The 25,842-nt window shown below is 44.7% G+C and overlaps 1 protein-coding gene across 6 annotated transcripts in view; it reads right to left on the bottom strand.

The window, feature by feature from the left end:
- The window catches only part of FNBP1L (formin binding protein 1 like), a 100,021-nt gene extending 75,072 nt beyond the window's left edge, over window positions 1–24,949 (bottom strand). For all 6 annotated transcript variants that reach the window (XM_075286761.1, XM_075286762.1, XM_075286763.1 and 3 more), the window contains exon 1: window positions 24,804–24,949. In XM_075286761.1, the coding sequence (XP_075142862.1) occupies window positions 24,804–24,827 (24 nt within the window). In that variant the 5' untranslated portion in view covers window positions 24,828–24,949. The remainder of the gene's footprint in view (window positions 1–24,803) is intronic.
- Window positions 24,950–25,842: the final 893 nt, after the last annotated feature.

The raw sequence follows: 25,842 nt of genomic DNA, 5'->3' as shown, positions 1-25,842 counted from the left end.
CCGTATCCGGCTGACTCCAGGAGCCATGTACAATAGCATACACTGAAGCAAGCGGTATTCTAGCAACAAGTCAATTAGAGAAAATGGATATGGGATTGTAATGTGTAGATCAGGTTTCTGGCGATTTCCTTCTGTGCTCGGCACATTGTTGTGTGGTCAGGATGGCCTAATACAAGCCATGCAGGTTAAACGCTTGCTGCCATTTATTCTGTGCGCCCTCCAGGGAAGGGTCAGGGGGAAGCCATTACCTTGCACTCGGAGCAAAGTTTACTTCTTTACTGGCCTAAAGCAAACAACATTTTCTTGCAATGACTAATACTTTACACATGTAGTCCTCATGCTGAAATGCAGGATCTGATAATGGATCACATAAAGGACATCCTGAGAATGTACAGATTCTGCAATTCACATACGGCCATCATCCATCTGGAATCAGAAGAATCCATACAATGCAATTACTCTAACTATGACCAAGTCATGTAACCAGGATCAGACCAGCGTGTGTTTAACCCGGCTCTAAATACTGACTTGTAACGCTGAGCAAGGAAAATAAAAACCTATATTTATAAGAGAAGCCACCAGTAAATGAATACATCATATGTAACCGCTACTCATTTTCCTTTGTGCTCTCCTGACACTAGGGGAAAAGTGGCAGCTGCCTGGTATCAGGCCTGTCTGCGCCCGGAGCCATAGTGATTTATAGCCATACTAGTAAATCATTACACTATGACAACACTGAACGTACACTCACAATTGTATCTGGAGAATGTAAACCAGCTCCTCTCTTAGCCCGGCCATTAAATAACCCTGGGTATTTACTTCTCCTACATTCCAACGATGGCAAGTACAGTGTACAAGCAAAATGTAAGAGAAATTGGAACGTCAGGGGAAAAAAATTCAGGGGCGAACATTTATTTATCCATCTTCTTCTGGAACACCTTCTCCCTGTGTCGTCTTCTTCCGTCCTGGCTTTCAATCTTCTAGGCCATGGAAACAGCCGAATACGCATGCACGGGTCACAAGTAAATGTCCACTTACACAGTAAGTGGCCATTTTCTTGTGGAACGGGCATGCGCAGTCGGCTCTGCCCGAGGCCTAGAAGATTGAAACCCAGGACGGAAGACGACACGGAGAGCGCGTTCCTGAAGAAGATGGAGGCGGCGCTGGATATTTCTCTCGCAGCATTGGGGACGCCCCCAGTGCTGCGAGAGAACTCATTTGCATACCGAAGAAAACCAGGATTTATACCGAACGGCAGCATGGAGAAGACATCTAAAGGTAGGAGAAGAATAGACTTTCTTAAGGTTATTCCTATGTGTTAGGGAGAAAAAAAAAGGGTATCCAAAGATAGGACCACTTTAAGGAATTCACTACAAGGACATACTTACACATCTAGGAGGTGAACTAAATGGACCTGCAATCGCTGCTACAATCCATTCTATGCTCCAGAGTAGAGATACGGTACTAGAGAGAGCGCTCTCCACCGTAAAGGACTTCTAGCTGCCTTATGTACTAATTACTATGTAATATCTTTAGGCACTAAAGGACCATTCCCTACATCCACCAACTCCAATTCATTCCATCACTTTAATAGACACTGCTCTAGTGATTCTGGCTCAGTTGGAATTTTTCTTCCTCTAGCCCCCACCACTCCTGAGCAAACAACGCAGTTAGATTAAGCCCAATTATGCCGTCTATTGTCAGGTGGGCAGTCCAAGGCTAGAGCAGAAACACAGGGACCGCCCACATGACCATAATTGTGCTTATACCTATGTAGGTCATATTGTAGAGGTATTATTTATGGAAACATAATACAAAGCCATGTGCCGCCATACTGTTCTTTGTATGAGACCTTGGCTATTTCTCCTAGTTTTGTTGTCCTACAATGTCCAATTTTTGATTTATGTATACCCTGAATTGTACAATGCTACAGAATATGTTGGCGCTCTATAAATAAATATTATGATGAGTCCTAATTTCCGATTTCTGCGGGTTACCAGAATGCGGCTACGTAGTGAGAGACAAGATTAAGTCACATGTCTGACAACGGGTTGGATATGGACCGCTGAACGTTCCCAAGCGCAACCTGAACAATTTTAAAGCGTCGATGTATATGAAATAAGAAAAACTTGTAAAGCGACAAAACTTTATGTGGTTCTATAGACTGTGAAATGTTAACGGCAGATTTATGCGCTAATATATCCGCTGCCATTACGACGTTAGATAGGACGTTACCGAACAAAGGAAATTCGAGAGTACAAAGAGAAACGCGTTTCGCTGTCCATCCTAAAACATGGTAGAATCTGCCGCTTCCCACAGTAAAAGCATTGTCTGGGGGGAAAGCAGTTAAAAAGCCATACTGTTTCTATTAAGTGAAAGGCATATTCCTCCCTCCCCTCCTGTTCAGCTGGAAGTACTAAAAAATGACATGTTCTAGAGAATGAAATGGTCGTGTTCCTGCCAAGACATTGATACAAGCTGGATGTGTAACCTCACCAGGGACAACTGAGGTAAGGTGATAGGAATTCCAGTCTGTGAACATCTACTTCTCAACGCACAAGCTCAACACATCATTTTACATCCCCTCGAAGCAAAATGTTAGACTAAGCCGAGGAATCCGTGTCCGATTCCACAATGGAGGCTTTAATACAAAGTAACATTCGGAAGGAAAGCATCGGATGGGTGTCCGGCAAGTCGGGAATTTCTGGACAATAAGAGAGTTGTTCTAGAACTTTTTTAGGTCTACCAACAATGGTTTTTAAGTGTACCTTTCCCCTGTACGCCCGGGGCACTGAGGTCACTAACTGCATGTAACTCTGTGTTTTTGTTGAAGCTGGGCTAACACGATATACCTGTTTGGCAAGCGGCCATTTCTCCTGATCCCTCCATGCACGTGCATGCTCAGCAGAGAGTTTCATGTGCTCTGAACTGGAGAGAAAGCTGCTGCCAGACAGAAGCTTATCCCCCCTGACAACTGAAGTAACAGGAAAAATCCAACATGCCCAACCTTGGTTTCTTATCAACATCTGCCATCGGAGGTCACATACACGTTAGATGGTCAGTGTGTTCTAACAAAATTGGAGGTTCCAGCCAACATACATTACAAGGGCACTCACCACTATTATGAACATCCGTCAAGGTCCATGCACACGACAAGAGTCTGCATTTGAGTAGGGGGCTGAGTCTATCACAGAATGCAGTCGGACGTCATGGATGACGCAGTCGGACGTCATGGATGACGCAGTCGGACGTCATGGATGACGCAGTCGGACGTCATGGATGACGCAGTCGGACGTCATGGATGACGCAGTCGGACGTCATGGATGACGCAGTCGGACGTCATGGATGACGCAGTCGGACGTCATGGATGACGCAGTCGGACGTCATGGATGACGCAGTCGGACGTCATGGATGACGCAGTCGGACGTCATGGATGACGCAGTCGGACGTCATGGATGACGCAGTCGGACGTCATGGATGACGCAGTCGGACGTCATGGATGACGCAGTCGGACGTCATGGATGACGCAGTCGGACGTCATGGATGACGCAGTCGGACGTCATGGATGACGCAGTCGGACGTCATGGATGACGCAGTCGGACGTCATGGATGACGCAGTCGGACGTCATGGATGACGCAGTCGGACGTCATGGATGACGCAGTCGGACGTCATGGATGACGCAGTCGGACGTCATGGATGACGCAGTCGGACGTCATGGATGACGCAGTCGGACGTCATGGATGACGCAGTCGGACGTCATGGATGACGCAGTCGGACGTCATGGATGACGCAGTCGGACGTCATGGATGACGCAGTCGGACGTCATGGAAGACGCAGTCGGATGATACAGTCACCCAAATGCATTCTGTGATACATTCATGTCAATTGGGAATTCCAGATCCATTCCATTCTGACAATACATAGCGAAATCTGACTGCATTCTACTTGGTCATGGCATGGACCCTTACTCTTGTCATAGCATAACAGTAGTAGAGTGATGGAAACAGACTGGGCCTACTCAGTTTCTGCCCGTTCCCATGGGCTCCAATGTAAAAACACATGAAGGAAGTCTTTTTTCGGCAGGTTTGTTTACTTTTGTAACAGAAGAAAGTCCTGCAGGTACAACTTTTCCTTCTGTCAGAAAAGTAACAGACATGACAGAAGAAAGCTTCCAGCATATTTTTCCATTGAAAGTGACTGCCGACAGACCCCTGATGGAGGGGCTATGTCTGCATCAGTCACTCTACTACTGTTTATGTCTGTTGCTCTCATCCTGTGACAAATGAGAGTAACAGACATTAACAAAAGTAGTGTGAACCTTCCCATACATGTATGATCCTCCTCACTTTTTCAATATAGGTTTCTATTTATATTGCTTTTTAGATTGGCAGGCATCAGGGAAATCTGACGTATGCGCCTTGTCGGGGCAGGTAAGCTGTTTACTGTTTGATCAAATATGTATAACTAAGAACCTCTCATTTATAGGAGTAGTTTTTAGATTACATTAGCTTATTTATACGTGCCAATAATAGTAGTAATGCAATTCTGATCTCTGTTCTTTATATATCTCGGTGCTGTGTGCAGAGTGCTGCTGGTGTCTGTTCACATTGGGCTGTCTGAATTTTTTGTATGCGTATGACAGTATAGAAAAGCACAGCAGAAACAGAAGTAAGAGCCATGACAATATATACAAGTGTCCAACATGTGAAACAGGACAAACACAACATTGTTACACGTCTTTCCATTAATGGAAATTAGATTTAGTTGGGTTTAGTGTCCCCTTAGGCCCCTGATTATCCGCCAAGGCTTTAGGTGTATGAACATTTCTCTACTCACCATAAACTAGATTTCATGTTCCTGAAACATATAGGAAATAAAGATGGGGAGCTGCAGACACTTCATAAACCAGGCACAATAATAGGCAACCATTAATGCAGCCAGCAGTGACAGTCAGGGGTACGCCTGGTTCTCGGAGCCGCAGGGTGCAGAGAACAATAAAGTGTAAGCAATTAAAACGAATGCTAATTTCATGTATTAATTCGGAATTTGTCATTGAGAAAAAGAATGGAAAGTCATGAACCGGAACGGAATACAAAATGGGTCTAACGTTACCATATATAAAAACCTGGGGTGGACAATGCACCAAGGGGTGGACAATGCACCAAGGGGTGGACAATGCACCAAGGGGTGGACAATGCACCAAGGGGTGGACAATGCACCAAGGGGTGGACAATGCACCAAGGGGTGGACAATGCACCAAGGGGTGGACAATGCACCAAGGGGTGGACAATGCACCAAGGGGTGGACAATGCACCAAGGGGTGGACAATGCTCCAAGGGGTGGACAATGCTCCAAGGGGTGGACAATGCTCCAAGGGGTGGACAATGCTCCAAGGGGTGGACAATGCTCCAAGGGGTGGACAATGCTCCAAGGGGTGGACAATGCTCCAAGGGGTGGACAATGCTCCAAGGGGTGGACAATGCTCCAAGGGGTGGACAATGCTCCAAGGGGTGGACAATGCTCCAAGGGGTGGACAATGCTCCAAGGGGTGGACAATGCTCCAAGGGGTGGACAATGCTCCAAGGGGTGGACAATGCTCCAAGGGGTGGACAATGCTCCAAGGGGTGGACAATGCACCAAGGGGTGGACAATGCACCAAGGGGTGGACAATGCACCAAGGGGTGGACAATGCACCAAGGGACTTCTTAGGCGGTTTCTGGATTTTTATATTAAAAGGTAACCTGTCATCCCGTTAAGTGCTCCTAATCCAGCATCACGTCCTTGTACTGCAAGTATTTCAGGCTATATACCTGGAGATTCGGGTCCTATACATCAATGTGTTCAGTAACAACTGAAAGTTTCATTCCGCAGGAGATATGACAAGACTTTACGGGTTCATTCGCAGTTGCAGTCACCCCTCTACACTAAAGAGGATGTGCCATTAGGACAGTGGATAAGTGTTAGATTGCAGGGGGTCCGTTCCCTGGGCATGACATTCAGATAATCTATAGCTGGGCATGTGCCAACCTAGGTCAATTGGGTTGCCCAGCATCAATAGAGTCCTGGTGTGAGGCCATACTGACATGTGCTGTGCCATTAGTGTAGGAATGACATTGTGTCATCTAACAGAAGCCACTTCTAATCTCAATATTAAATGAGCCGCACACTCATCACCGCAGGGTGCAGGCAAAAGGGGAAACCACTGAAAAACCCTGAAGGGAAAGGAATTCCACAATGTGCTTTAATGGGCTACAGCTGGCACCTATATCCATAAGAGGAGGAATGTAAATAATGCAAGCAGCGACTCGGGAAGGATTTGATTTCCTATTTCCTCTGCCTTCTATCGTTTGTCTAAAGTCGCAGCGTTTCAGACAATCCTCCTACTCAACCCAAACTCTTATCTACAGGCAATGACTGCCAAGCAGTAAAGAAAAAAAATTGTGGGGAAAATTTACTAACACTAAGTTTTGGACAGTGCAAACAGGCTAAACTGCGCCAGATTTATCACAGTGTCTAAGTGTAACTGTAGTGGTCCAGCTCAAATGACGGAGAGCTGGCCGCTAGTGAGAGCCTAGCAAAACTTTACAACTACTAAAATACCCATGCTCCTTCAATAGAGGTTGGCCAACAACCATCTCTCCCATCTTCCCCATACACATTCAGATACAAATTAGCCAGCACGCACGTGTTTGCAGCGGGAAGAAGAGAACCTTGTGCTAGACATCTCTGGTAGTAAAACTATCTAGATCCTATAGTATTAAATAGCTGAAGGTGGCAGAAATTTAAAAGGATCCTATCATTCACACACTATTTTTTTCCTAGGTACCACGTCGGAATAGCCTTAAGAAAGGCAATACAGATTCTTGTTGGTATGCAAATTAGCTCTCTCGCAGCACTAGGGGCGGGCCCCAACGTTCAAAAAGTACTGGAGGCATCCCCAATGCTGCCAGAGAACTCCCTCCAGCGCCGCCTCCATCTTCGTCAGGAGCGTCCTCTACAGCCTCTTCTTCCAGCCGTGGCTTGTAACTTCTAGGCTTCGGGCAGAGCAGTCTGCGCATACCCACAGGCCATGAGAAAATGGCCACCTGCACAGTATTGTAAGCGGCAATTTTCTCATGGCCAGAGGGCATGCGCAGTCTGCTCTGCCCAAGGCCCGAGGCCTAGAAGTTACAAGCCACCACCGGAAAAAGATGAAGATTACGCTGCTGAAGAAGATGGAGGCGGCACTAGAGAGAGTTCTCTCACAGCATTGGAGACGCCCCCAGTGCTGTTTGGGCGATGCGGCCCGCCCCCAGTGCTGCGAGAGCTAATTTGCATACGGACAAGAACCGGGATTATAGGTGAACGGTGGCATGGAGAAGACGATGAAAGGTAGGAGATGAATAGTCCACATCCCAGACTTCTTATCTGCAGACGAGAAGAGGAAACTCTACATCCTACTGGGAGAAGAAGAGGCCACTGTGGAGATCGCTGCCCAATACGTGTCCAGCTGTCACCAAACAAGAGGAAGATGAGACTCCACGGACTGTTATACCCCAAACCATCACCCCCACCTCCCCGTATAGCGGTCACCAACTAAGAAGAAGATGAGACTCCACGGACTGTTGTACCCCAAATATGCCACACACCCCCCATACTCTCCCCCTCAACTCCAACTCCCCCCACCACCACCACTTTACTAGCTTTGGCAATGCCAAATATCTATTTAGACATGCCAAAGCCTATTTGACTTGATTTTCTGAAGTGGCACCTAGAAAAGAATAGTGTGTGACTGATAGGATCCCTTTAATGCAGAAGTGGCATGGCATTCTCCTTCTTAGATGTCAGGGATCTCAGCTTATGAATCTCCATAAATTAGATCTTCCAACATATTGCAAGGACAGGCCAGATGGGAGATAAAGACTGAGCTTCAATACAGAAGAAGAGGAAAGGCAGCGACAGCTTCTCTAAATGTGTATTTAGTTAAAAGAAGGTTGTCACATTTCCTAGGACATTTTTACGGCAGCGATATTGTCCATTGAGGAGCTTACTGTCAGTCAATGGCCATTTCTTGAGATTGCATGTTTATTCACCAGAGAGAAGTGAAGGATCCCGAGCCAGGAGACTCAGTTCTAGGCGACGTCGGAAAGTCAGGAGGCCGTACACATTAGATATACACATTAGCCATATTTTCCACTTCTTTCTGTAGTAGTCAGTCACTATTGTATCCTAATGTACCATTGTGCTTTGGCTTCATAAGCCTTTTAGACCTCCAGTGAATATCAAACAGATGTGTTAGTTGTTTCAGGAATCTGGAAGGAAATGTATCCATAACAATGTAGACAGTCTCAAGTCATGAGTTATGTACAATGGAATTTTTTTTTCTCAACTCACACCAAGACTGCAAAGCTACAAAAGTCCTCTCATAGTGTCCATGATCCAATGTGGGGAATAGTCCGACATAGATGACGAAAAACAACCAGGTTTCAGCATCGTCACCCACAATGTCGGACTGCACTAGAGTAAGTTCACGCGGAGGAATTTGAGTTGCCTGTCTAAGATTCTGCCCGATATCATCCTTCATTCATTTCAATGGGAGGGAAATCTGATTTTTCTAGCATCACGGTCTGAGAACTCCCATTGAAAGTGAAGCAGAAAGATATTGCCTGGCCAGGGAGACAGAATTTTACACAAAATTTGTAAACTTTGCAGCGGATTCAGTAAAGCAGAAAATTTCAGCTGAATTTAAAAAAAAAAAAATCCACAAATTCTGCCATGTGAACCTGGTCATCAGACAATATAAGAAACGTGATAACTAGAGATGAGCGAGTAGTATTCGATCGAATACCTCGCCAGCATAGGAATGCGTGTAAGCGGCCGAACACCAAGGGGTTAAGTGCATCGGCATCTGAATTAGGACTTTAAGGGGTTAAACCACAAAAACGTATACACTATCCATAGCATAGGAATAAATCGCTGATCGATGGGGCTCCAACTGCTAAGACGCTCATTGATCCTGAAAACAAGGAGGCTGTACCCCATTGTGAAGCTAGAGGTGGTTGCAAAATGTACGTCCCCGATCCATTCACTTCAGTAGGAGCGTTGGAAATAACCAAAGTAAAGCGCTTAGCTATCTCTGGCACGCTGGTTCTGTATCCACCCCAATTTTTTGGATCAGTAGCCTGACACCCACTCATAAACAATATCTCCCCCTACCCTATGGATAAGAATAAATAATTTTCGTGGTATAACCCCTTAAAATCACCGCCCAGCCCAGGCTGACTGCAGAGTAACATGAGGCGGATGGGTTTGGCTTTGGAACATTTATTAACCAGCCACACTTGGCATTACACGAGATGACACAGAAGGAAAGTTCTGATATAATCTATGACTTAATGACATGTTTCAGGGAATTTCTCCAGTTTATACTTTGCACACAGCACGTCAGTCTCGCTCCTTCTCCTCGGTTTATTTCCTGCATTCTCGCGGGGCTGCTCACCATCTAATGCCAAGGGATATTTGGAGAAATAGAAAATATCAGATTTTAGTCCTCAATGCTTGGAGCAATGTCTTGTCAACGAGGCGATTGTCATGGTGTTGGATTGGCATGAATATTACAGTAGAAGTGCGAGTCACAAGATTAGATCCATTAGGAATATTTCACTGCCCATGGCATGAAAACTCAAGAATAGCATGTAGCTGCGGGCACACGCCACAAAGCCGTCTCTAAGCACGGAGCTGGTGTTTACAGCGACAGACACAAAAATCTGCAGTCTATAAGAAAATGGCTAGAGCAAATGATAAAGGTTATGTAAAACGACAATGTAGAAGGATCGCACAGCTACTTGACTTGCAAAAGCAAGTTGCACGTTATACTGCATTAAATGGATCTGATCATTGGATACCCTTTTTTCTCACTAAAAAGTAGGCATAGCCTTAAGAAAGGCTATTCTTCTCCTACCTTTAGAGGTCTTCTCCACACCGCCGTTTGGTAGAAATACCAGTTTTCTTCGTTATGCAAATGAGTTCTCTTGCAGCACTGGGGGCGGTCCTCAGTGCTCAAACAGCACTGGAGGCGTCCCCAATGCTGCGAGAGAAATCTCCAGCAACACCTCCATCTTCTTCGGGAACAACCTCTCCTCGCGTCGTCTTCTGTCCTGGGTTTCAATCTTCTAGGCCTCAGGCAGAGACAGCTGCGCATGCCCGGGCCACAAGAAAATGGCTGCTTAAACAGTAAGCTGGTATAAGGGGACATTTTCTTGTGGCCCGGGCATGCGTAGTCGGCTCTGCCCGAGGCCTAGAGGATTGAAAGCCAGGACTGAAGAAGACACAGGGGGAAGACGTCCCAGAAGAAGATGGAGGCGTCGCTGGAGAGTTCTCTCGCAGCATTGGGGACGCCCCCAGTGCTACGAAAGAACTCATTTGCATACCAAAGAAAACCCAGATTTCTACCGAACGGCAGCGCGGAGAAGACATCTAAAGGTAGGAGAAAAATAGCCTTTCTAAAGGCTATTCCTAGGTGTTAGGATCCCTTTAAGGGTGCACTCACACAAAACTGCAGGGCATTGCAGTGTCTTTAGGCGCACTTACTGGTTTTACAGTGAAAACAGGTTGAATGTGTTTCAGTTTTAAAAATTAAGAAAGTGCACAAAAAAATGCATCTTAAGCGGCACGCAGTATTTTCCTTCCTATGTAGATTTAGCTACTACTGTGTGAGTTCACCCTTAGGCTCTGGTCACATCTGTGTTGGATGATACATTAGAAGACTCCGTTGCAGTTTCAGCCAAAACACTGGACAAAACAGGGTGGCATGCTGGGTTATTGTGTCGGGTAAAATGACAGAAACCTGAGGGATCTCATTATAGTCAATGGGGTCTGGCAGGCACAGTTGGTGTCCGTCACGTCAGGCACAGTTTCCTATGACGAACCAGAGGAGAACATCTCCATACAAAGCCTATGTTGGTGCACAGAGGTTGTACGACTCGGTAGTAAAAGGGCCAGATCGTACAAGCCTCAGCTATATGCAATGCCAATAGGAAGTGCAGGTTAGTAGCCCTATGTAAATTTACACCAGCCCACAGAGAAGCCGTAATCTCACATGACTGGTACGGATTACCTCAATATTTCCAGTTCCTATCTCAGCCTACAGATAGACTAGAATAAAGGTGAGGACATTGCACCCATCTGCTAAGTGAATCATTTACACACCGACTGAGTAACCAGAAAGTATGACATATATGTGACCTATATATTAACTCACACACAAAGATCTCTCGTTATTGCAAATCTATTGAACATCCATATAAAACCATCAAGGGGTTGTCCGAGATCATAAAAAACGTAGGCAATGGTATGAAGCAACAAGAGAAGCATACATACTTACCTGTTGAATCCCCTGCAATCCAATGCTGCCCAATGATCTGTTTACACTGGACTGGGCCGATGACATCAGCGAATACACGTGACACAATAACCCATTAGTGTACTAAAGCTATACCATTGACTGTCTTGGCCATGGAAAAGTTGGGTGACAATCACAATGAGAAATGTAATACTTCCCATACTGATAGTCACCCCTAGGACTAAAACACAGAAGTGTTATTGCCCCCCCCCCCCCCCCTTCATGTTCAATGACTGATCATTCACGCAGTTAAATATTTGCACAAGACTCTCAGGAGTAATGTGTTAAAATGAAGACTTCTCAGATCCCCACAGGATTAACAAGAACTGCATACAGTGCGAACAAGGACAGCGGTGAATAAATGTCACGATGCGGAAGGATTTCATCCCGCAGCAGAGTTACCTGCACTTTGACATGATGCAGCAGAAACCCGGCTCTCCTCCCATTACACAACACCCTTTATTGTCTGCGACAAGGCTACGAATAGAAACTACCTGTATCCTACAAAGTAGTCACACCTGGGACAAGAGGGAAAGGCTCCAGGTATGTTCCCCAGTAGGGGAAGACTGGACTGTAGGGATCATGGTACAGGATGCTCATGGTTTGGATCAATTCACTCAGGAGGTTTTTGGGGGGTGAGAATGCACAATTTGGCAACTTATGGGTGCTAAGATCAAGTCCCCAAAGCGCCACCATTATAGTAGAGCTAATGTGCATGTACAGGCCTGTAAGAAAATGGGACAAAACCCAATGCATAGCATGTGTGTGCCGTCTGGGCTCACCTCTGACCCATACATTTCAATTAATAAAGCAGGACTTCAAAATGGCAGAAATAGGCTCACAATATCGGTGGTAAAACATGGTCATGTGAGAGGTCAAAGAACAGACTGGATCAAAGTGATACCCATTAAAAACAGGGATAACACACCAACAAATCACACGGCTTTGAAGGGACCTGCTTGACACCTCTTGTGCCATAAAAAGTTATATCAAATCTGATTGTTCTTAAGCATTTTTTATTGGAGGTTTCATGGATCCATTTCCGATGAATGAATGTCTAGGACGGTGTGTGTCTATTCCCCGGAAAATCTATGCAAAAATTGTGTTTCCTTTGTTGCGAGGTAATTTGGGGACCATTTCTAAAATTCACATTTTACACATAGCAATTACCAGAAACAAAGGATTAGCAGCGTGAAAAGAACAATGGGTATCAGGCTATAATGTATTATCCTGTCTGGCAGTCAAAGGGTTTGACTAATCTCTACCAGTCGGCCATGTCAGTCCTGCTAATCTGCTTTGTTTCATCTGCTAATTATCTTCCCAGAGTCCTGATATATGGAGGAACCCAGGAACACGCTACACACAACCCCCTTATATACAGCACAATACCTGAGAGCCTATATCTGAAAATATACATAGTCCTTCCATATACACAGCCCTGTGCATGCCCGCGACCACAAGAAAAATGGCCGCTTACACGGTACGCTGGTGTAAGCAGCCATTTTCTTGTGGCCTGTGGGCTTCCGCAGTCTGTTCTCCAGCTGTTGCAAAACTACAACTCCCAGCATGCATACTTGCACTGCTGTTCTTGGAAGTGAATAGAGCATGTTGGGAGTGGTAGTTTCACAGCAGCTGGAGAGCCGAAGGTTCCCTACTAGAGATGAGCGAACACTGTTTGGATCAGCCGATCCGAACAGCACGCTCCCATAGAAATGAATGGAAGCACCTGTGACGCTGGCCGGCCAAGTCAGCGTCACAGGTGCTTCCATTCATTTCTATGGGAGCGTGCTGTTCGAAACGGCTGATCCAAACAGTGTTCACTCATCTCTATTCCCTACCCCTGTACTAGGCTGAATGAAATTCATCTTGGACCACATGCAGACAGATTGCGGTCCAAGTTTGATCCATTTAAACTACAAGGGGTCCAAAATTTTCAGTATTAAAATGTCTTTATCTTAATAACCCTATATTCGCACAACAGTGAAAATCGGACGTGCGAAAGCCAGTTTTACTAACAGTCTTCACACAGTCACATTCATTTCATTGCTAATGAGGACCAATATTTTGACAGTCCATTGTATAGACTGTATAGGTTGCGCTTGTCCGTTTTCATTTTGTAATGTCTGTTGGATACAGCTACACATACAAAGCAATGGTAGAAGATCTTTATTTCTGCTTTTCTACCTAGAGGAATCTACCCAGGACCAGGGAACCATTCATACACCAGGTGCCGGTAAGAAATACAATGACGTTTCGCAGACATATGTGATAAATACGCAACGACAAGCCAGGATATTCTGGTGACGTTAATAGTCAATGAGAGGCCAATAACAAAGCCTAGCAACAGAGGAGTAAACTAACATACGTCCAAATGAGTTGTACAGACCGTCAGGAAAAAGGAGACTTCTGGGGAAATCTTTAAACCTGGGCTTATGAGTTTTGTTTTTTTATCAAATGTACAGATGTCCTCGCTCTTAATGGAATCCATGCTTCTAAGCAACCGCAGTTTGATGTGTGTGATGATTCCAGTTTAAATGTGAACGACGGGGTTAACTGAACAATAAGCCACGTCTATGCATGTCATACATAAAAAGAGCCGGGACTGACTGCTTGTAATATTGACCATACTGGTCCAAGCTTATTGTATATCCTTGTCTATCATTAAAGGGATCCTATCATTGGATACCCTTTTTTTCTGAAGAACACATAGGAATAGTCTTAAGATAAGCTATTCTTCTCCTGCCTTTAGATGTCTTCTGCGCACCGCCGTCCGGTACAAATCCGGGTTTTTTTTTGGTATGCAAATAAGTTCTCTTGCAGCACTGGTGGTGGTCCTGAGCGCTCAAACAGGACTGAGAGCGTCCTCAACGTTACAAGAGAACTCTCCAGCGCCGCCTCTATCTTCGTCTGGAACACCCTCTCTCTGTGTCTTCTTTCGTTCTGGGTTTCAAACTTCTAGGCCTCGGGCAGAGCTGACTGCGCAGGCCTGGGCCACAAGAAAATGGCTGCTTACACAGTAAGCTAGTGTAAGCGGCCATTTTCTTGTGGCACAGGCATGCGCAGTCAGGTCTGCCCGAGGCCTAGAAGATTGAAGATGACACAGGGAGAGGGCGTTCCAGACGAAGATAGAGGCAGCGCTAGAGAGTTCTCTTGCAGCATTGGGGACGCCCCCAGTGCTGCGAGAGCACTAATTTGCATAACGAAGAAAACCCAGGTTTCTACCAAACGGCGGCGCGGAGAAGACATCTAAAGGTAGGAAAAGAATAGTCTTTCTTAAGGCTATTCCTACGTGTTAGAGAAAAAAAAAAAAAAAAAAAAAAAAAAAGGATATCCAATGAAAGTATCCCTTTAAGTTTTTATTGGCGCTGAAACATTTCAGTCTACCTTTATGCTGATCACCATGAGGGTCAACATAACAGCATGAAACAACAGAACAAGTGTAAGGTAACTAGCTGGTCATTAAATATACATAAAGAATTGTCTGCTATCTGTACAACCTAGGTAAGGCTGGTCTTACATGACCGTAATGCTTTTATGGTCCGCAAGTTGCTGATCATCAACATAGACTCCGCAGATGCCCGTAAACTGCCGCACTCGCCCATAGAGTTCTATGGGTGAGTCCATGCAGTGCCGTGAATTACAGCCATTACGGACATGTTCTATAAAGTGCGGACCTCGGTTGCGGCCCGGGGTTTAAGAGGCCGCATTGAATATAAGGTCGCCGCAATTTAAAACCCTTAATTGCGGACCATTTGTGGTCTTAAACTATGGTCGTGTAAGACCAGCCTAAGAAGAAAATCTCCAGCAATATCAATTTGGGGAGGGGGGGGGAGACACAAGCAATGTGCTTCTTCAGCTTTAGACTACATGCACATGACTGAGTCCTGTACGGGTCTGTGAATAAAGTAACATTGGGCATAACCGGGTTATCTGTAGTCTAACAGACTCTTTCACTTCCATGAAGGAGTCTGGATTGCAAAGTGTACAGGAATAGCACGTCGTGTGTGCAGGGGCCGTAGCCAAACGCTGTTTTCAATGCAGATATTTAGCCAGCCAAGAGTGAATACTGATAGTTTTCTTCCGAAAATGCAGGTGGTAGATGATATGCCGATACCAGGAACAAAGACTGACCCGAGCATCATAGAACCAGGCCACAGAAAAGAAAGATGAATGGAGCTGGCATCAGAAGACTCATCTACCCTCGCTATTATACATCCGACTTACTAATGTCATTCCATTCTTCAGATGTTTACTAGACTATATAGTCCACCTTACCCTACACGCCCAACCCATCGACTCCATAGAACAAGTAGAAGATGCCAAACCAATTACTAATCGCCTAAGAAATGAATGGAGGAATCTTCTATCGATCGGATCAGGAACGCATGAGAAAACCCTGCAGCAGAAGCAAGATCTCCGCGCCTGCATTACATTTACTGAGGGATTTCTGAATTTTTTTCCCCTTTAACGTAATGTTCCTTTAAATCCTACAAATCGAATGACTAACAACAGTAACGCCAACTATAATAAAAGATGTTATTTTAATCATTTGTACCGATTCCACTGGAAATCTATTAAAACCCGGTTAGAAAAGCAGCCCCCTTTGTAAGAATCGGCGCTTCGTAGCAGGGGCTGATGCCAAATGATACTGGCATATCGGAGGAACATCCAAATGCACAGTGTGTGTTCTCGGCTTTGTAACTCGCCAGTTGCCATGGCAACCCTAAAAAGTATAGCGAGTGTCCTTCACACGCAGGGAGGTTGAAATATTTTCTACATCTAAACGGATCCAGCGAGTCGCATCTGTAAGAGCTGCCATCGCCAGCCCAGACTCGGCGGAAGGGTTTACGTAACCCGTACTTGCAAGGAATTCATTCATTTAGAAACGACGGACGCTGACGTGAAACAAAGAGAGGCCGTGCGCTACAGAATAGGAGTCCTGATTCACTCCCCAAATATTCAGTGATCTCAGGCTGTAATCCACGACATCCTGTAGGTGCTCAGATTACATCCATGGGGTTCGAGACTCCTAAACCAGGTCATACAAGTCATGCCTGTTCCTCGAGTTACTGCCAGCTCCGAGTGGCAGACAAATACTCGTATGAGTCAATGTAATGGTATTAAACCCCAGGACTTGTGCATGGTGTGAATTAACCCTACGCATTTCAGGATGGGCACACCCCCGCTGGGCTCAAAGTTCAGGACGGACTGTGAACGGCTACAGAAAACCTAAGGAGAGATGAGAGACATTGACCCGGGTGGACGACTACATTATCTTTAAGGGGTTTCCTACAAATAACATTTATTGTAAACTAGAGTTTAGATTTGTCATGTATAAGTCACTTGCTTTGGAAAAAAAATCAGCACAAATGATAATATTAAAATATGGATTGGTTCAATAAAAATTATCTGAAAAGTAAGATTGCTTTTCTATCCTGAGGAGTTCAGTTGCAAAAACGTATAGGTTTGATTATTGTTATTATGGGTCCATATGGTAATATATTATTATTATTATTATTGTTTATTTATATAGCACCATTAATTCCATGGTGCTTTAATATATACCGCTATATGGTATTTGTGTCACATACATTGTATGCATCTTAAGGCTGAGGCCCCACGGTGCAGAAACGCAGCTTCTTTTGTTGCAGATTTTGTTGCGGTTTTTTTGAGCCAAAGCCAAAAATGGCTACAGAGGGAATGGAGAATATATAGGAAGTTCTTATACTTCTCCCTTCTGCTCAATCCACTCCTGGGTTTGACTCAAAAAAACGCAACAAAAGAAGCTGCGTTTCCGCACCCTGGGGCCTCAGCCTAAAAGAGACATTTACATCAGTCCGTAAACCAGAACACCGTACACCGTTTCAGGCTAGGTTCACATATGTGCTTGGGGATCCCCCTGAATGGAAACCTAATCCGCATAAAAAAGCTGTTCACCTTAGGAAACCTGCGGAACCCATAGACTATAAAGGGGTCGTGTCATTTCCGCCTGAAAAGGGTGAAAAATGCAGAGTGGGGAAAAGACTCCCCCATAAGGAAGCCGGGAGCAGATGTGAACTGAACCTCACTTCTCCTTTAAGCCAATAAAATAGTAAGAAAAAAATATATATATTAAATAAAACATCTAAATCACCTCCTTTCCCTAGAATACATAGAAATGTAGAAAATGACTATGAAACCGTAATACACATACACATTAGGAATCCCTGTGTCCGAAAATGCCCGGGCTACTAATATTTTTCCTGTACGGCGAACGTCAAAATCAAAAGTGACGAACCGCCGTGGTTTGTTTTTTCTTTTCACCGTTTTGCCTCCGATTTAAATAAAAGGTGATCTAAGCAATAGACAATTCCCAAAATGGTAGAACTAAAAGGTACATCAGGCCCCGCAAAGAAACGCTGTATACATCCCCGTACAGCTGCAGGGTCACCTGTCAATGTGGCCTTACAGCTGTTGCAAAACTACAACTCCCATACATTAAATATTTTACCATTTTTTGCCTGAAAATTTTTTTTCCCTATTTTTCTCCTCTAAAACCTGGGTGCATCTTATAGTCCGAAAAATACGGTACATCTATATTTCCTTTGTATGTTTGCAGGAGACATCCAACTAGGCGCTTAGCTCCAGCTACAAAGGTAAAGCCGCTAAAAGAAGACAATCCTTTATGAAAACCTCTCAATGAGCCATCCGTTCCTTCTTTATTCTTCTATTAGTACTCGTGCCATGTCCATAAACACATTATGAGCCATTATTCTTTCCTTTATGGCATTGACAAGCCCGACAAAACTGGCTGCTGACTTTTATCTATAACACACTTCTCATGTAAACAAAAGCACTGAGAGATGTGAATCATTTACATAGTATTCTTCTACATAGGACATAATTCATACATAGTGTTACATTCCAAGTAGGATGGCTCTATAGATGAATAATATACAGAGACACTATGGGAGAACAAGAGCACTCATAGATGGATGAAAGACTGGTTATTTCTGGAGAACCCCTTCAAGTCTGAATACAGCAGAGTACAGGGAGAAAAGAATAACTATCCTAGATGCAGCATGGAAAATCAGAATAAGTACAATATACAATATACCAGGATGTGTCAACAGGTGATAGAAACAAATAGGAAAGACAACACGGCCCTAAAAGGAGACTGTCAGCAAGTCCATCGCTCTGCGTTATTTGCTCTGGATACAGGGCATTAGGTCTTACACAAAGCACAAGGGACAGGTCCTATAAAGTGATTTTCTCCAAAGAGGCTACAATATGACCATTTCCTTATCCTGGGTGTGCAGCCACTTCCTCCAAAAGGACACACAACATCTCAATGGGCGCAAGACCTCTGACCACAAGGATGTCCTGTCTGTGGTTAACAATTCTGGCTAGGGTTACATTTGGGCTTTGCTTTTTAAAGGGACTGATCATACAGGTAGAGAGAAGAACATGTCCACAAACTGTTTTAGGCATACCACGCTTTCCTATACGGAGACACAGATACAAAGACAGAGTGACTAAACATAACAAACGGCTTCTCTTATGGCCTATATGTGATTGCCAGACGTTTATGGGCACCTCCAAACAGTCCTACACCCTTATCCCAACCACATTTCCTGCAGCAGATCTCCCATACACTTTATGTTATATATACAGACCGTGCTTCAATGCCATTTTGGGTGGTCACCTGGAAGAGGACTAACTGTACATGCCAAAACATAGACTACCATTATATTTGAGACTTCACAGCCTTGGACCACACCACCTCTCCTGAAAAAGTAGCTACCTGCCTGGGAGAATATACTCAAAGAAAGGAGTACTTTATTCAAAGCTCGCAACATATTTGCTTTAGAATTTGTAGCTTTTTTATACCTCTTATTTTGCAATTTAACAGGATCAAGAGATTTTACTATCCAGAAATTGGTATAGGCCTGCTCATAGCTTCCTAGTACATCTGGTGCACTGTACTCCAAACCGCAGCGTTTACACTAGCCGAAACCGGTATTCTGATCTGATCGGTGGTGGTCCTAGCCATCGGACCCCCATCAATCAGCGGGTTAGCTCCTATCCTGCAGACTGAATCATCCCTTTCAGACTGGCATAGGAAACACCAGTCTTAGAAACTTTCCCCCATCATGCCTAATTTATAATGCAGATGAAAGACCCGCCAAGGTTTTGCTGAAATAATAAGCTTAATCTAGTCGCACATTTTTAAGGATATTAAAAACATTACAAGGATCCCAGCGTACAAATCCTGCAGGGCGTGTATAGAAGATTTATGGCAAAATAACCAAGGCTCTAATCCGTTCATCATGGAAGCTGTCATCTAGTAATTTACAGCACACGACGCTGTATTAGATCAATAACAGGGTCTCCCTATAGATCTAAACAAGAACAGACCTTGTATATCCTGAGAAGACACTATCCAGTATTCTGGGCGCAATATGTGCAGGCACAGATACAAGTAACAGAAGTCTGCAAGAACACAAATCACATCACATGTTGGTTTTAGGAGCTGGAAACTTAAGGACTCGGATACTTTGGCCATTCACACTGGCACGGTTTTTACTAAGGCATCGATAGGACACCCTAGCAAGAAGGCAAGGATCCCCAAATACAGGATTTCCTGCTCTGCCTTGGAAGATACAACAGTTCAAATATAGCAAGTGTCTCAATTACACCCCAGAATGAAGCCATGCCATAAAACTATTAGGATTAAGTAGAATTAAAAACAAAAATACGTAACTTACCGTAAATGCTTTACTAACAGCACAAAGCTCAGACGCCAGTGAGGACTAGAAGATGCTAGGAGATATTACAGGAAATTTTGGCTATGGTCTGAACCCTGTATAATACTTTGAATTAGTCATGGTGGTAAGGGGACAATATAATATAAGCCAATGTCAGCAGAACATGGACTTTACTTCATAGAGAAGGGGTCTTATTTGGTTTAAAGGGGGTTTTCCAGGACTTTAATTGATGTCCTTTCCTTAGATTGTGATGTCATATTAATCTGTCTCATGGCCTGATCGTGGCCCAGTCGCATTCGAGTGAATGGGCTGAGCTGCAATACCAAGCACAGCCACTAGGAGATTTACAGCGTTGTGCTTGGTAAGTACTGAAGAAGCGGCAGTGTTATGGTAAATTCACACAGAGATTTTTGGTCAGGATTTTGAGGCCGTATCCACCTCAAAATCCTGACCAAAAAGATGGCTCCCATTGAAATCAATGGGAGCCACGCAGGTCTTTTTTCCGGGAGACGTTTGTTCCGGCTCCCGGAAAAAAGAACAGACATGCTCATTCTTCAGTCACGAATCCGCCTGAACACACTCCCTCCCAACTAGGCCCATTCATTTGGACCTAATCCGGAGCAGAGTGCGTGGCTGATGTCGGGTGCACTGCATCAGCATCCAGTCGCAGCTACCCGTATTTTGGACCGGAACCTGAGGCGGCCACAGCCTCAGGTTCTAGACCAAAAAACCCCGTGTGAATCTACCCTTAGAGTGAGCACAGCTTCAGTACCTACCAAGCACAGTACTGTAAATACAAAACAGCTGATCGGACCAAGGCCTGGAGCGTCAGACCACTGCCAGTCTTTAATTGATGACTCCACGTTGTGGAAAAGCTGCTTTTTTTTGTTTTTTGCTGTTTTGTTTTGTTTTTTTGTGCCAAAGACAAGAATATGAAAGGAAATAGGAAATATATATCTGAATGATAGCAAAACATCAAATTTCAGAAGGATCAGTAGGCCCCCCAAAGTATGAATGAATAGGAGCCACAGTACTGTGCGCCTGCCTATAATAAACCCGCATATAACATCAGAAGTGTCCGTAGCCATCTATCTGACAAAGATCTGGGATGAATCAGTGAATAAACAGAACACAGACTCATTTCCTCTTCTCTCCAGACTTCCCAGATTCCCTCTCCATGTGGTCTCACAGAGCGCGATACTAGATTGTACTTCTGTCAGATGCTACATTGTGTTAGTCGGTGGTTACTACAAGGTCTAAACCTAGAAAAGACATTTGCACCTATGATGAGTTGCACTTTCTAGGATTCCATTGTTTGCCTATAAAACACACATGAGCATATCTGATATGATATAAAATGTCCCACATTGATGTACTACAATATATACAGAACTCCAAAAACAGACTGGATTGGTAGTTGGATGATGTAGTTTAGCTTAAACCTTTGCATGGTCATAGATTGTCAGCTCTTGTGAGTAAAAGCCCTCACACCTATTGTGTGAATGGATTTATTACAATGTATACGATCCTTATGATTTGTAAAGTGCTGCAGAATGTGTCAGTGCTATTGAAGTCAAATTAATTTTCATTATCATATCTTATATCTTGCCCACAAGCTTCAATAGATGCCTACCAAATACTTCCCTTCTGACTTACCCATACACATGGATGCTTTAGATATCTGTGTGCCTAACCCAACTAACCCATACACATGCACACTTGTTAATGGGGGAACAAAAGGACCAGGAAGTTTAATTCCAATCCTTATATTCCCTGACAATGGGGGAGAGTTGGGAGATTCTCACACACATTAGAGGATTGGCCAAACCCAACAAAAGTGGCGAGGTCAGCCAATACACTTATAATGTGTATGGCCAGCTTAAGGAAGACCTTTCATGTCTTCAGGCACATACCACCCAGCGATGACACTAGCTGTGAAGAATGGCACCCCCCAGTACTAGTCTATGGACAAGTACAGTCATAGCTTAGCATTATGGCTGGGCGGTAAGGAACAACGCCCCCTCTGACAGTACAGGGCTAAGGATGAGTACTATCAGGAACACCCTTCTGATCGATGCCATTATAACGGCACAAATATCTCCCGCCCTAGGGCAGATAACGGGAAAACTGACAGTATGCTGAATTCAGCGCAATGTCGTCTTTCTAGCGGTATATAAAACCGCATGTGCCCGAGGACATGAAAGATCCTCTTTAAGCCACCTGGATGTACATCACCATGTCCAATACTTCCTTCCTGGAAAGTCAATAGAACCCAAAACCATAAGAAAGTCAGACAGTCCTGCATCTTTTCTTTAATTTAGGCTGGTTATAGTGGAGATACACTTGTTAGCTACGCGCCCACTAGCCTGTCAGCCGAACATGACTGACCATTTCCTCCCTCAACATCTGTCAGTGGAGAGTCAGGGGGCCGCAATAGGCATTAGAGGGTTGTCTAGTCCTGATGAAAATGGTTTGGTTAGGCGAACATAAATCTAACACATATGGCCAGCTTAATGGGATTTTCAAGTCTTCTAAGATTGATGACCTTTCCTTTGGATAGTTCACCAATCAAAGATCAGAGGGGTTCCAACACCCTGGATCCTTGTGGATTAGCTGGCAGTGATACTCCATGAGTTTCCACTTGACAGGCCATGTGTGGTCATGTTCATTCGTCACATGGCCTATGAACGGGGCTGAGCAGGAAATCTAATGATATCTGATGTACAATGTACGGTGCTGTACCTGGTTCTCAGTGAAGAGGCTGCAACACTTCTTTGAACGCTACAGTCTCTTCAAACAGCTGGTCAGCGCTTTAAACAGAAAGTTTGCAGAGTTTTTCCCCCTCGAACTTTCTGTTACAATTATACCTATGGGGAAACCGCCGGTATTTGCGCAGGTATAACTGACACGCTGCGACTTCCAAAACCGCACAGTGGTTTGTATCGCAAAATGGGCATGGGATTTGCTAGAAACCCATCCACTTTGCCTGTACTGTAAAATGCTGTGATTTTTTTCCTGCGGCGTTTCCACCCCACGTTGCAGAAACACAGCTTTTTTTATTTTTATTATTGCAGATTTTGCTGTTTTTTTTGTGCCAAATTCAAGAATGGCTACAAAAGGAATGGGAAATATATAGGAAGTTCTTATATTTCTTCCTTCTGTTCAATCCACTCCTGGCTTGGGCTCAAAAAACCGCAGCAAAATCTGCAACAAAAAAAGCTGCGTTTTTGCAATGTGGGGCCTCAACCTAAGACTCAAAGTACCTTCTGAACCAAATCATGCTCATCACAGAATCCAGTAGTCTAAGTTTGTAGATCTGGGGTGTTCAGACGTAATACAGACGCTCAAATGTAACAACGCACAAAACCAGCTTAAAACTGTAGCGCAGCACGTACTGACTGAGCAATAGGTAGAATACAGGCTACCATAAATAGCTGAGGAAATGACTTATTTGCTCTATAATGAGACAAATCCTCTTAATGAAGGAAGTGATTCTGATAATAGCAGTAAATTAGCACATTTCTTTAGGTGCAATTTTCTAATATCTGTCTCATCTCTAACGCATTATACAGTACATAGTAAATTGACTGGCGTCTTCACAGTCATGCTTCACACTTGCAGAAATAGTTCATAGAATTGTTTGGACATACCATGAGATACATTCAATATATTATTATAAATATACAGTATATTGGATACATTAGACTCATACCACAATTATACATGATAAATGTTTTACTACAACATCACATCTCCTTCATTTAAGACGTATTTGACTATCTTGGAGATCCTGGGACAGTATCCACCGGCAGACTATCAGCAGGCGTCTGTCAGGCCCCTGAGAACGCCTTGTACTTGGCATACGGAGGCCCAGGATGGGGGTATAATACTAAGTGGCTCCTTTTTAACTCCGCATATCCATCTTTATTGCAGGAGCCAGATCCAGTCCTTCAGGTTGCAATAAGCAGCAAGCACATGAGTAAACACAATGCAGTCACCCTAACACGCTGGCAACCAGGTAGGTTATAATGGGATTACATGCCGTATTGTCGCCTCTGCATTGTTTGCACACCTAAGGCAAAAATCAGTGATTTGGGAAGTGCAGACGGGGGGCGACACTACCTCCCTGTAGTATCCGAATATTATCGTGCACCCCAGGATTATCAAGAAGCAACCATTGGAAAGGTTCATTTTGGCTAGGTTTTACTATGACAGACCTGAGATTGTGAGGGGTATTGTGCACAGACAAGACCCCAAAATCTGTGACTGGTGAAGGAGCCCCATGTGAGTGGCTGCAGCCAGGAAGAGCAGATGAAAGAAAGGGAGTGATCTTGTGTCTGCTCCAGGCAGGGAGACAAAAGCCGCCCTTCACCTGGCTATGTGTGCACACACCCCAGCACTGATCCTACACAATGCAATGGCTCCAGGAGCCGCACAGCAGGGCTCTGCCATTACAATGGCCACCAAAACTATCACAGGGCTCCTCAGCCTGCAAATAAGAGAAACGCAGCAAAGTCTCCACCACAGTCCTGCAAAGTGTCCTAGAAACGGCGCCACCACCCGCGGCACCACCTGGCACCACAACCTCACCAGTCCGGACCTCCAAATCACCTTCACACCCCTCCCTCCCTACCTCCAGGGAAACAAAAGCCCCGCACCGGGGGCAGACACTCACCCACAGCTCCGTGCCCCAGCTCATGGCTCCAGCTGCAGGGTGTTGGGGGTAGGAGAGGACTGCTGTGTCCGGGTGTAAGTGCTCAGGAGGACGGGCGGCTCTGGCTCCTGCTCGTAGCTCCTTCCTTGTGTGTTGTGTGAAGATTGGGAAGGAGGAGGGGGAGCCCTGAGAGGGAGGAGAGAAGAGGCGGGAATGGAGGAGGAGGAGGAGGAGGTTGGGATGGGCAGGAAGGGATGGCATGGGAGACGAGGTGGCCGGACCTGAGGTGACAGCAGACCAGTGGCCCATAGACGGGGCGATTACTGTAACTTTACCCCAAACAGGTTCAGCCCCAGGGGCCACAACTACCATGTGGGGTCAGTATGACTAGTGCCCGGCAACCTCTGCACCTCAGCTCAGCCTAGTAATACTATACAGTATAACGTGAGGAGAAGTGTTCATAAAGGATTACCAATAAAGTTATTCAAAGTATAAAGATTTGGACATGGACTGGCAATTTCTGTTTATTCCTATTGGGTGTAAATAAAGATATGACATTACTGTAGGCAACAAAGGTGTAAGACAAAGGAAGCTATAAAAGGGGGATTACACCCTAAAAATAAAGGGGTTGCTATCTGACATTGGACATGACTATATGCGGCGACACGCTGAGGCAACCTTTTGGCCAGGGGCTTATAGAGGACCTTTCACCCCCTTACAATGAGTCCAGACTTTCTTTCACTGATTCTGGCACAGATATATTTCCATGGCCCCCACCATTCCTGAGCAATCAGTACTTTTATTTTTGGTCCCTGATATAAAGGGTCTGTACTGTCAGGAGGGCGGTGTCAGACAGGCCAGACAACTGGTGTGATTCTGAGCTCTGAGACTGGCTGCCTCTGATTGGAGCTCTGAATCACACCCACTTGACTGTTCCTAGCAGACACTACCCACCTGACAGTACAACGGCTAAGTAGCATATCAGGCACCAAAACTGACTGCACTGATTGCTAAGGAATAATGGGGGTTAGAGGAAAAATTCCAATGTTGCTGGAATCAG

This window comes from Leptodactylus fuscus, chromosome 9, assembly GCF_031893055.1.
Source record: "Leptodactylus fuscus isolate aLepFus1 chromosome 9, aLepFus1.hap2, whole genome shotgun sequence".
Classification (NCBI taxonomy): Eukaryota; Metazoa; Chordata; class Amphibia; order Anura; family Leptodactylidae; genus Leptodactylus; species Leptodactylus fuscus.
This window is presented reverse-complemented; position numbering and strand designations above follow the sequence as displayed.